Source organism: Furipterus horrens, unplaced genomic scaffold (genome assembly GCF_987537825.1).
Source record: "Furipterus horrens unplaced genomic scaffold, mFurHor1.1.pri manual_scaffold_5, whole genome shotgun sequence".
Lineage (NCBI taxonomy): Eukaryota > Metazoa > Chordata > Mammalia > Chiroptera > Furipteridae > Furipterus > Furipterus horrens.
The window spans coordinates 47,212,309-47,225,913 of NW_028327175.1; the positions used below are offsets into that span (position 1 = coordinate 47,212,309).

General features: G+C 39.8%; 1 protein-coding gene and 1 pseudogene across 4 annotated transcripts in view; one reads left to right on the forward strand and one right to left on the reverse strand.

The window, feature by feature from the left end:
* Window positions 1-203: 203 nt before the first annotated feature.
* Window positions 204-785, forward strand: LOC150008534 (small ribosomal subunit protein uS15 pseudogene; annotated as a pseudogene).
* A 7,738-nt stretch (window positions 786-8,523) lies between these two features.
* Window positions 8,524-13,605, reverse strand: part of CERT1 (ceramide transporter 1) — a 94,577-nt gene continuing 89,495 nt past the window's right edge. For 3 of the 4 annotated variants that reach the window (XM_090276394.1, XM_090276393.1, XM_090276392.1), the window contains one exon: window positions 11,795-11,854. Coding sequence is in view for 1 of the 4 variants with exons in the window: in XM_090276395.1 (XP_090132521.1) it covers window positions 11,706-11,854 (149 nt within the window). In the remaining 3 variants the exon portion in view is untranslated. Of the gene's footprint in view, window positions 11,855-13,605 lie in introns of all 4 variants that reach the window. The other variant, XM_090276395.1, reaches the window with a different exon arrangement.

A 13,605-nucleotide genomic window follows, 5' to 3' on the forward strand; every position in this document is an offset into this window, starting at 1 on the left:
GGGAGGAGACAGATACCATGTCACTCCCGAGTCGGACTGCACAGCCATTCTTGGCGGTGCAGATAGACTCTGAAGAAGCTACACCATCGTCTCTCGAGACGGACGGCTGCCGACGACGACGACATTGACTTATGTATATTGTCAAACAAAAGAACAAATATAAAAATATAGCTCTTCTCGCTGTCTGTACTCTGCCGTCATGAATCACGCATGCTCCAGGGAAGAGCCTGTCCCAGTCAGCTCTGCCCTACCACCGCAGCGTCCCCACCTGGCTGAAACTGACATCTGACGACGTGACGGAGCAGATCTACAAACTGGCCAAGAAGAGCCTGACTCCCTCACAAATCGGTGTGATCCTGAGAGATTCACATGGCATTGCACAAGTGCGTTTTGTGACAGGCAATACAATCTTGAGAATTCCTAATTCCAAAGGACTTGCTCCAGATCTTCCTGAGGATCTCTACCATTTAAGTAAAAAAGCTGTTGCTGTTCAAAAGCATCTTGAGAGGAACAGAAAAGATAAGGGTGCTAAATTCTGTCTGATTCTGATTGAGAGCTGTATCCATTGGTTGGCTCGATATTATAAGATCAAACGAGTCCTCCCTCCCAATTGGAAATACGAGTCATCCACAGCCTCTGCCCTGATTGCATAAAATGTCTGGACTCAAGCAATAAAACCATTGTTTAACTAGAAAAAAATTTAAAAAGATATAAACAAATAAAAACTATGTTTCTGTACGCCAGTGGTAGACCTTGCCAACATTTTCCTCTAGATTGAGGTCTCTTCAAGACGGAAACCATGTCTTTTCTTGTTAACTTAGTACAGTACCTTAAATTTAAAGGTACTCAATGTTGTTGAATGGCTAACAATAAATATAATTATGACTTATCCCGAACAGAAAAGAACAGTCATTTAAAATGAGATGATGGCAGGGTTGAGGAAGCTGGAAATCCAGACCTGTGAGGCCTCAGGTTGTTCATGTCATGTCTATTTATCTCAATTTCCTTATTTGTAAAATGAGATAGTTGGGTAGCTGGCTACTTTGGCCTTGCCTAGCTCTACATACTTTATGAAATGTTACATTTATTTGCGCACACACACACACACACACAGAATCATTCCATTCAAAGATGAATCATTTTTCTAGTGGTTGCAATAAGCATCTCTTGGTTATTCAGTTTAGGGAACAGACTGATACCTTCCACACAGCATCTTAGGGGTTCTGCGCAGAGTTGCTTAGCCAGTTGCCTAGCTTTTCATCCTGCCTCTTCAGGAACTGCACAGCTAACCACTTAACTCTTTGTAGCCCTGCGGGCTGTCACAGCATTCGCTTTACAATTCTTTGAACATTTGGCTGGGAGATTCAGATCTCTTTCTAAAGATTAAGTCCTAGGGGAAAAGAAGATAATGTCCCTCTTCCTGGATCTCATCCTTTTGAAATTAACAAATCATTCCTGGACAGCCCTACCCTCTTCCATTTGTTCCTTCTGTTGTCAAATAGGTACCTTCCTATTGAAGTTAAAAACCCTCTATCTCTGGTTAGTTGGCTCAGTAGATTGAGCACCGGCCTGTGATCTGAAGGGTTGCTGGTTCAATTCCTGGTCAGGGCACATGAGGCAACCAACTGATGTTTGTCTCACACTTCGATGTTTCTTTTCCTCTTTCTCCATTCCTTCCCCTCTCTCTGAAAATAAAATCTTTAAAAAATAAAAATAAAAAAACAACCCTCTGCCCCTTTCAGCTCAAAGCCAAGGAACTTAGTTCAGGCTCAAAGCCCCAACATGCTTGCATCCTTCTGGTAATAATTCCTGTCTTATTCATTTTCATCTCTAGCACTCAAAAGTCAGCACCTAACACATACCTGTGGTGGACTAAATCCTTATAGTCACATAGTGCTTTCAAGTTTTCAAAGCGTTTTAAATACATTATCTCACTCTTCTCCAAACAACTCTGTGATGTCACCATGGTAGGTGACTTTGTATTACGTTATAGGAGATTTAGACATTGAAATGACTTGGTGATTTTTGAAACAGAGGCATGGCTACATGGAACAGACTAGACTGACAGCTGTCAGAGGGGCAGGGGGCAGGGGGCAGGGGACTGGAGGAAAGAAGGGGAAGGGATTAGCTAAAGAACATATATACATAACCCACAGACACAGACAACAGTGTGTTGATGGCCAGAGGAAAGGGGGAGCAGGGATTGGGAGGAGGGGGGGAAATAGGGATATCTGTAATAGTTACAACAATTAAAAAAAAAGATTAACAAAGTAAAAAGAAATGACTTGGCAAGATGAAAGCTGTTCAGTCAGCCAGAAAAACTCTTGGTCTTTCTGCTTGTGTCATTCTTTTTTAAAAAATATTGTATTTATATAGTTTTTATTTCATTGAAGAGAGGGGAAGGGAGAGAGAAAGAGAGGGAGAGAAACAACAATGTGTGGTTGCCTCTCACACAACCCCAACTGGGGACCCAGCTCACAACCCAGGCATGTGCCCTGACTGGGAACCAAACCAGCAACCCCTTGGTTGACAGGCCAGTGCTCAATCCACTGAGCCACACCAGCCAGGGCTGCTTGTGTCATTCTCTTTTGATATGATCAATATGTGGTACTCTGGAACATGGAGAGAAATATACTTAGAAATAACAGAAAAAACTATTGGATAGTTTTAGATTAAATAGAATAATCAGCATAGAATAGCTTACCAATTAATTTCATGCTACTGACACAAATGCCCAGAGCGTTAAACACAGCAACAACTAATTTCCTATTTATTTTGAGAACACAGCTGAGTCAAGAAAAATAAAATTTTGTACATTTCAAATGTGGCTTAGTCTATAGTTCAAAGTACCCCTAGTCTAAGTTCCTGATCTCAAAACCTGTTTCCTCTTTGTTTAGATACATTTCTAAATAGCTTGGTCATGACAAATATAACGTAGGCCAGATTGGTCTGTTTATTGCTATATTCACAATCCTGGAACACTGCACGGCAGGCAAGTAGAAGGTGCTAGGTAAATACTTGCTGTGAAAATTGTTCTGAGTGCTGTAGAATTAGTGCTATCCATCATCCATATGCTAAAATGGTTTGGATGTTGACGGCTTAATTTAGCTGCCAGATTCCCTACTGCCGAACCCAGCTACCACTTAGCCTCCCAAAGCCAAGGAATAGTAAACAAAAAGGACCACAATACGGGGACTTCCGGCCAAGATGGAGGTGTAGACAGACATGCTGCGTCTCCCTCCACATCTATCTATCGGCAGCCGTCCGTCTCGAGAGACGATGGTGTAGCTTCTTAAGAGTCTATCTGCACCGCCGAAAATGGCTGTGCAGTCCGACTCGGGAGTGACACGGTATCTGTCTCCTCCCGTGTTGAATCGACATCTTGCGATGACGCTGGAGTGTCCTCTCCAGTGAAGCTGAAGCTACAGAGCCTGGGCAGGGTGATATGGAGGGTCTGCTGTTGCCCATGCAGCAGACCCCCCCTCTCTTCGCAGCTGAAGGGTCCAAGGGAAAGACGGAGTCAATACAGCTTGGCTTCAGGTGCGCCGCAGGAGTTGCCGGTGTTGACTACAACATCAAACCGCCTTAGGGACTCCGGCTCCGGATTTTCTGTCGGGGTTTACTCCCTTAGCCTTTCCCCTGAAGAGGTATGCCGCAAGGCAGCGGAGGTTTTTTGGAGTCAGAGTTTTCCTTCTCTGGTCCCTCCACAACTAAGAAGAAATACAACTACCTCAAAACTAGAAACAACCTGAAGTTCCAAAAAATCAAACTAAATGGAAGTCCAGTAAACAAAAATATAAATAAATACTTATCCAGAGAGGTAGAAGGGGTGGAGCCGGGGCGGAGAGGACACGGTGTGATGGCAGCAGCAGCAGCAGTGGTGGCAGCAGCGATGGCAGCAGCAGGCCAGAAGAAAGTGTAGTCACACGTTTTAAAAAGTCAGGAGGGACACTTGGGGAGCATTCCCAGTGAGGACTGGACCTCACAGCCCACAGTCCCAGCACTGGGGAAAATCAAGCCTCATTGCTTCTGACTGTGCAGACCAGTGGGGGTTGGGGTGGAGGCTGAAACTGCTGGTCTCAGCAGAGCCCACTTGTTTAAACAGCCCCCATGGTCCTAGAACATTCACAGACCCACCCACTCTGAGAACGAAGGCCAGGGCAGCAGCCAGAGGGGCACCAGTCCGGTGCAGAAGTGGGAGAGGTGCCTGGAAAAGGGGCGAGTGCTGGGCAGGCGGCATTGTTCCCTCTCGGATCCCTCCCTCACATACAGGGCCACAACATACTGAAACATGTCGCTCTATACCGAAAAATCCCTAAGGCTCCGCTCCTTACAACGTAACAGGAGCGACAGCTCTACCTGGGACGCGGAGGTAAATAAACACAGGAGCCTGTCAGAATGAGGAGACAAGAGAAGCATGGCCCAAAAGGGGGAAGAGATCAAGGTTCAAGTGGAAGAACTAAGCTACGAGGAGATAGCCAACCTAACATATGAGGAGACAGCCAACCTAACAGATGAAGAATTCAAAACACTGGTGATAAAGATGCTCACAGTCTTGACAGATATGCTTGAGTATGGCAAACGCATAAGAAAAGAAGTGAAGGCTATGCTAAGTGAAATGAAGGAATATCCACACAAAACCAATGGTGAAGGGAAAGAAACCGGGTTTCAAATCAATGATTTGGAACAGAAGGAAGAAAAAAAACAGTCAACCAGTACAAAATGAGGATGCAAAAATTGAAAAAAAATGAGAAAAACTTAACAAATTTTGCGAAGGAGATGGACATACAGGTCTGAGAAGCACGGAGAGTCCCGGGCAAGTTGGACCCAGAGTGGAAATGGTGAAGCCAAAGAACTTATATGCATAACCCATGGACATGAACTAAGAGGGGTGGGATTGCTGGAGGGAAGCGGGGTACTGGGCAGATGGGAGCAAAGGGGAAAAAACTGGAACTACTATAACAACGTAATCGATAAAATATACTTAAAACAAAACAAAACAAAACAAAACAAAACAACCACAATACTCTTCCCAGTTGTGGATCCAAAGGTTGTTTTAGTAAGCTAATTTAGTGGTCATTTTGCAGCAGCAGGCTCACAACACAGTGAAGTTATGTTGACACTTTTTCTTGGATTTAAAAATCCAAGGTAAAAAAGCCTTCTTGGGCTTGTTTGTACTGCTGTTTTATGACTGAATTCCCTTTCATCCCTCCAAGCTAGAAGACAGGAGGGCAGTTAAGGCTTCAAAGAATGGTCCAATTTAACCTGTAAAATAAAATTTATGTATCTGGTGGGATTTTGACACAGGTACAGTATTTGGGGTTTTGAGAAGCCAATACTGAAGAATGTGGTGTTAAGACCTATACCTTGAGACTTCCGGCCAAGATGGAGACCTAGACAGACATGTGGGTCTTGCTCCACAACTAAGAAGGAATACAACTACTGCAAAACTAGAGACAACTAGAAGTTCCAGAAAATCGAGCTGCATGGAAGTCCAACAAACAGAGATATAAAGAAATACTCATCCAGACAGGTAGGAGGAACGGAAAGGACACAGTGTGGTGGCAGCAGCAGCAGCAGCAACAGGCCAGCGGAAAGCACAGTCACACGTTTTAAAAAGTGGGGAGGGACACCTGGGGAGCGTTCCCAGCTCCTGACCAGACTGCACAGCTCATGGTTTCAGTGCCAAGGAAAATCAAGCCTCATTGCTTCTGACTGTGCAAATCAGTGTGGGTTGGGGCAGAGGAAGAAGCTACTGGTCTCTCAGCAGAGTCCGCTTGGTTAAAGGGCCCCCACGGTCCTAGAACGTCCAAGACCCACCCGCTCTGGGATCGACAGCCAGGGAACAGCTAGAGAGGCCCCACCCCTATACGAAAGTGGGAGAAGTGCCTGGAAAAGGGGCAAGTTCTGATCAAGCGGCATTGTTCCCTCTTGGATTCCTCCCCCACATACAGTGTCACAACATGGTGAAATCGGTCACTCTAAATTGATGAATACCTAAGGCTCCGCCCCTTAAACGTAACAGGTGCGACAGCGCTGCCTAAGACATAGGCATACAAACGCTGGAGCCTGTCAAGATGAGGAGACAAAGAACTCTGGCCCAAAAGAGGGAACGAATCATTTTCCAGTGGGAGAACTAAGCGACGAGAAGATAGGCAACCTCACAGACAAGGAGATAGACAACCTAACAGATGCAGAATTCCAAACACTGGTGATAAAGATGCTCACAGGCTTCACAGATATGCTTAAGTATGGCAAACGCATAAGAGAAGTGAAGGCTATGCTAAGTGAAACGATGGAAAATCCACACAAAACCAATGGTGAAGGGAAGGAACCAAGGCTCAAATCAATGATTTGGAACATAAGGAAAAAAAAAAAACAAAAAAACAACTGTCAACCAGTACAGAATGACGAAACAAAAATTGAAAAAAATGAGACGCTTAGGATCCTCTGGGACAACTTTAAACGTACCAACATCCGAATCATAGGGGTGCCAGAAGGAGAAGGAAGAGCAAGAAATTGAAAGCTTGTGTGAAAAGATGAAGGAAAACGTCCCAAATTTGGTGAAGGAAACAGACATACAACTCCAGGAAGCACAGAGTCCCAAACAAGTTGGACCCAAAGAGGACCACACCAAGACACATAATTAAAATGTCAAAGGTGAGAGGTAAAGAGAGAATCTTAAAAGCAGCAAGAGAAAAGCTGAGAGTTGCCTACAAAGGGGTGCCTATAAGACTTTCAGCAGATTTCTCTAAGAAACTTTGCAGGCAAGAAGGGACTGGCAAGAAGTATTCAAAGTGATGAAAAGCAAGGACCTACAACCAATATTACTCTATCCAGCAAAGTTACCATTTAGAATGGAAGGGCAGATGAAGTGCTTCCCAGGCAAGGTAAAGCTAAAGGAGTTCATCATCACCAAGCCGTTCTTGTCTGAAATGTTAAAGGGACTAATATGACAACAAACTCACAACTATCAACAACTGAATCTAAAAAATAAAAACAAAATCCAACTAAGCAAACCAGAATAGGAACAGAATCATAGGTATGGGATCATTTGGAGGACTATTAGCTGGGAGGGGGAAGGGGGAGAAATGGGGAAATGGTGCAGGGATCAAGAAGCGTAATTGGTTGGTACAAAATAGACAGGGGGAAGTTAAGAATAATATAAGAAAGGGTGAAGCCAAAGAACTTATATGCACGACCCATGGACATGAACTAAGGGGATTGGATTGCTGGGGGAAGGGGGGGTACTGGGCAGAGGGGACCAAAGGGGGAAAAAATTGGGACTACTGTAACAACATAATAAAATATACTTAAAAAAAAGATCCGTACCTCAAAAGTGCCTCAAGCATGCCAGCTTTTTAGTCCATCAAACAATATATTCTAGATATTAAATACATAAAGATGTTAAAAAGTAGCAGTTTAACAGAAAGAATTTAGACTTAGTAGGCCTAGAACCCTGGTCTGTTTCACCTGTAAAATAGTGTGGTAATACCACTACCATGCACCACCCCCCACCCCAAGCCCCCACCCCCCCGCAGTGTTGTAAGGAGAACAGTTAGATAAAATGCAGGCATGGTGTGTTACACCTAAGGGAGACATCCTCATTCAACACCTCAACAAATAATGGGTGATAAGAAAGTCTTGGTTGGGCATCTTCTGGTAACTTCAAAGACCTTTCAGATCTGTTCTAGTACTAAACGCTCAGAATTCTGTGGAAGGGAACAAAGAGGCCAAATAAAGTAGTTTAAGATATTTGTTTAAGGCTATTCAAAGTATACATACATGGGTTATAGAAAATGTTTAGATGGGTAGATAGATAATGCCAATGCCAAAAATATGAGTCCTGCTGCAATCTAGTTCAAACAATGGCAACAAAATCTGGAAGATACTATAAAAGCAACTCCATTTGAAATAGCTAGTTAGCTAGTTAGCAAATAGCTACACCTATTTGCAGGTTTTATTTACAAGTCAAGCCTAAGACGAAAACTGCATATAGTTAAATCACTCTTGAAAAACTCCTTTAAGGTGTGTCATGGGGACCACATAATTTGTCGTCAATAAATTCAACACAACAGCCAGATTATTTTCTCCACCATGCCACCAGATTAAGTAGTTGGTTTGTGTTTAGGGTCATATTGCTTGGATAGTTAGTGTGTATCTCTGAATACTAGGAAAGAAATAAGCTCCGTGTCTTTCGACAGAACTATGGAGGAACACACTGAATTAACTGCAATCCACACTTCCCATATCACAGTTGTTCTTGGGCATAAATTCTCTGAATGTAACGAGTGGCATTGGTCATATTATTTAAGTAACAGAGATGATTTACTCATAGCTAAATTCATGTAGTTAAATTTATTAGTGTGGATGATTCACTGGCACTGTGCTTTCACTTTAGAAACGCTCAATTGCATATGGTTTTGCTCTCTAGTGATTAAAAGAAAAACTTTTGGACCATGACACATAGTAAGAAATTCATTTTAAATTGTAACCCACCACACACACACACACACGAAAAAATTCACAGAATATTTATCTTTATTACACTGTATATACTTGATTATTCCATTCTGTTCTGTTTTGCCTTTAAAAAAGAATCAGGTCACAACTCATTAATAGTTTTCTTGATCACTAACTGAGTTACAACCTACAGGTAGAAGAACACTGAACTGGAGTATTTCAAGCTCTTAACTACTCAGAGAATTATATAGGGCAGTATCTCGAGGTTAAGAAAAACAATCAAACAATCACATTTATCCATAATATTTTAATACTTTTCCACTTTTAAATACTGGTTTTAACTTTGTGATTGTAACATGGAAGATCCAACTTCATTATTTTTGAAAAACATCATCAGGATCATAAAGCTATTATAGAATAGTTACACTCTATACACTCCCAATGTACTTTAAAATGATTATGTTTTGAGTTTGTAGATGAACATTAACAATAATCCAAATACATCATCTGTACAACTTGGACTAAATACTGGTGAAAGTGTTTAATTGGACAAACAACTGATAAGCTTAAAGATAACCAGCACAATTTCACGAGAACCAGCTCACCCCAACTAAAAATTGCTCAATAGCAATTGACACTGATGTTGTATAGGTGTACAAATTAGTGGATGCAGCCAAACAAATGGGAAACCCATTCCTCTCTTTCTTTTATTTTGTATTCTTACACCTCTCCCAGCCAGCCCTCTCCTTGCTCTGGCTGCCCCTATGTCTGGTAACCCCAAACCAAGAGCTGCTAGGATCAGCCCCCCCTTGAAATCAGGAGTCACAGTCCTGAATTCTAACTAAAACAGTGTGCTCTCACTCAGGGAACAAAACCACTCATCACTAATATTTTTAAAGTTTCTATTGCAGTACAAAAGGATAACTGAGTAGAAAAGAGTAAAAAGTTACTTTTTTTTCCCTTGGCTTTGGGGAGAGAAGTAGGAAATAACTGTAGATGAAAAAATCATGTATATTCAGAGTATGTAGGAATTCGCCATATGGCAATAATTCTAGAGGGTCTGAATACTGTCTAAAGGACTAGTACCTCTCCAAAATCCGACCACTTTAAGATTCTTTTCACATTCTCCTACTAATGTCTATATCTGGTTGGACAGGATTAACTCTAGTGAAGTACCAGTGCAATCACCTAATGGTAAAGTGTATCTTTTTTCTTTTTTAATACAAATATTTTAGTGTAATCATTTTATTTACAGAATTGCAAAAGTTTATCATTAACATTTAGTGCAAATGCAACAAATGATAATTAGATTTAGATACTGCTTTGTAAACTTCCCATACCTTTGTAAAATAAAGCTATCCAATTTAGTTATGAAAGAGTTACTTGTCTATTTTCATGAGTTACCAGAAAAAAATGTCAAGAGAAATATTTATAGTGGGCATATCGAATTTTTTTTAAGATTCCCATCAGCGTCTATGGTGAATATACCTTCCCCTCCCTAACCCTCCCATACTCCCACACCCTAGCCCCCAGCTGATTGTAAAATAAAATACACATTTGAGGTATAAACTTTTCTTTTTTTAAACATCACAATATAAAATGTTAATGGTGATGTAGTAAACTGATATGATAATTTTTCTTATTTGCCTTACTAGCATTACCACCATAGGCACTTTTCCACATAGTCAAATTATGAACAGCATTTTTCTATAAGGCATATTCCATGCACATCATTGAGAGAAAAGTAAATTAAAAAATAGAAAAGATTTATGGAGCATGAAATCTGCGTGCATGTAATGTAAGCATATTTTTATATGTCTTTTTCTCTCTGTACAGAATAATAAATACCACTATATCTGATGCAAGTAATTCACTTCCAGGATTGTGCATATTAAGTTATCAGACTAATCCCATCATTAAATTATCACCTTGCATTATCATTAAGACTCCATTACCATGTATGAAATATATACAGGACATGTTCCACATAACATGACTTTCTGCTTTACAAAATGGATCTGATTTCTGTGTTTCTACAGAGATGAACAACTCAGAAAAGCATCTACAAAATGCCTCTGATTTATGTAAGCACATTTGTGTATAAATATAATGAAGATTTTGAAGTGGGCAGTCATTTCTACTTCAATGAGTAAAATTCCTTGCCTCAACTCCATGCTTCGAGGTTTTTTATCAGAGGCCTAAAACTAATAAAACTAGAAAAAGTATTTTACATTTAAGTTCTTCTATCAACTAAGGAAAGAATTTCAGTTGGAATTACATGGAATCCTTTACTGCTCTGCTGAAGTTTCTGATCAAGAGGCAAATAGGAGCACTGTTCACATTTTCTATGCATATCTTGCAACATACCTTTTAAACGATCCCAAATTAGAAAAGCTGAAAAACATACCTATTACCGAATACTAAAAATATTGACTCAAATGTCAAATTCAGTCCGATTTGCTTTCACAAGTAATAATGCTATATCCTCTTACAAATTTCATATAAAAATGTGAGCTCACTTTACCCTATTTTACCAGGAAGTAGTTTATACCACAAGATTTATATAGATGTTTCTGTTTGAAGGCAGGCAGAACCAATTTAGGAAATGCCAAATTGTGTTTCTAACAAACTAAAAAGAAAGTTGTAGCACAACAGTACACAACTAAAACACAGGAAATATAAAGATATCTGGGGGAAAAAAAATAAAGCTTTTCCTTCTTTCTCCATCAGAACCAAAGTTCTTCATGGGAGTAAGACTACAGAAAAAACAAAAACATCACAGGTTATTGACAGCCCTCAGTTATTAAGAGACACTTTACATGACAACATGAATCATTACAGAAATCAGCAGCAATGAATTCTATGATTATACAAAGCAAAAAAGCTCAAAAAATCCTGGCCGCAGATTCAGCTGTAGGCCTGAAGAAAGACCCCCCACCCAGGTAGCAGTGCACAGAAAGCACATGCCTCGTGTGCATTCAGCTTCTGTGCTTTGCTTTTGTGCACAAAACCTGATACAACTGAGGATCTTGGGCTGGACCACACTAAATTAAAAGTTCTGAAAAAGTTTCCAAAAATTAAAGCATCAATTTCTAGTTGTGATTCAAAGTTGATTTTCTTTCTTTTCTAGAAGCAAGCAAATAAAAATATAGCCATGTACATGTAACTTTACATGTATTTATAATTATATGCTGAGCGTGGATATCTAGCAGGAGACAGCTAGTGTTAGATGTTCAGCTTTGCTATTGCAGTACTTCTTCATTTATGTACACAAGGCCAAGGTGCTGGGCCACAGACAAGGCTATAGATCCTATGTTCCAGCTTAGAGCATTCAATTTTTTAAAGAAGTTTTTCCTCCAACATGGAATGTCACACAGCCTTGCTTTAGCCACTGTAGGAAAGAACATGACACATTAAAAATCCAGCAATATATTATTACTAACAGCTGCAAGATTACAAAACAGATTACCCCCACCCCCTGAATTCATGGAATGCACAGATTCTCTACTGAAATTTATCTTTAAAAAATTTTCAACTTTAAGAATACAAAATTATCACATCAGAAGAAATAGAAGGTATAAGGAGTCTTTGAAAGTTAGAAAAAATTTAAAAGGCTAACGTGCTACAGGTAAGCAGAGGGAATTAACCAATGGTCTCTGGATTTGTACTCCCCACACTAGCATTTCCTTCTTAGTCTTCAATAAAAATTGTGCTATACAATTTTTCAAGAATTTTACTCAGGCTATGGAAAAGAGGTCTGCCTTAAAGTAAAAAACAAACATGCTCAGGCATTGTCAAATGTGTTTAAGCATTCTGACTATGAGTTTTTAATATCTTTGAACAATGTTAATTTTATGGGAGGTCTCTAAATATCATAATGACTATTAAAAGTTATGATTTCTCCATCACTGAAATTAAGAATATTAGCTTTCCTAAGGTTTCAATGCTAGAATCCACTTCATACATATAACTTTCAAAATTATTATGAAACAAATATTACTTTAGGGGAACAATGATTTTCTTTACATGTATAAGGTTTGAATTTGGTTCTTTGTCAGAAAGAAGCTCAAGCTGGACTCAAGGCCAGAGCTAAGTTTTAACCAGTGAGTCTTTTCATTTCTATCTTTACATCCATACACCGAGGCCCACAAACAATGCTACCTCCCTCCTCTGAGGTAAATTTTTTTCTTCAAAGGATTCAACCGCTATCCTCCTAGGTCCACTAAAGAAGAAAGTGTCTACCTACCTGCCTACACACACACACACACAGGGTCAGTCCATACAACAATGTCCCAAATACAACAGTTTATAGAGGCAAATGCTAGTAATATGTTAGTATGTATATTTCAAATGTTTAGGAAAATTATTCTTTTCTCAAACATAGTTGAGAGCATGTTCTATATGTATATAACTGTATTCCGATCCTTTCTGCTTAATACATGGTTATTTTTTCTGTCCTGTTTAGCAAGGCTGAGGGTAGAGGTGAAGAAGAGAGAAAGCAGATAGAGCTGCACACTTGGTCTTGGTTAGAGCAAATAGAAACTTTTTAGAAATGTTAAGTTTGTTAGAAGAGACACCCAGCTAAGCAAGGTAACAAGCTTGCTGCCATTGTGTGGCATTAGGACTATGGTTTGACATATACAGTGCAGAGACAGAATCAATAAGAAATTATGTGTTTAGATCTAGCCATAACAATTCTAAAGCACAAAATATTCTAAAAATTGTGCATTTATGTAACGCATTTATGCCTGAAGAGAGAGATAAAGTTCAGGCTATATCCCCAAACACTGAGCATTCAGATCAATAAGGCCAGAACCTAACACTTTCAGGTCACTTATTTCCTGGGAAAAACTAAGTATCTGGACATCAATTCAATAAACCTTGTGTTAGCATCTGACAATAAATTTTTTTTTAAGATGTACTATAGATACCACCAGAGACCAAATTTAATTAAAAACACCATATGATTATTGACTATATTATTTTTATCTAAAAAAATTGACTCAAGAATATAAATTTCTCAGCCAACGATTTAACATTCAACGTAGGTAAGAATGAGAGGATGTTCATATATACTTACTGCCTATAAATTATACTTTGGCAATACAATATCTATTAAAAAATTCAAATGTTAACATACTG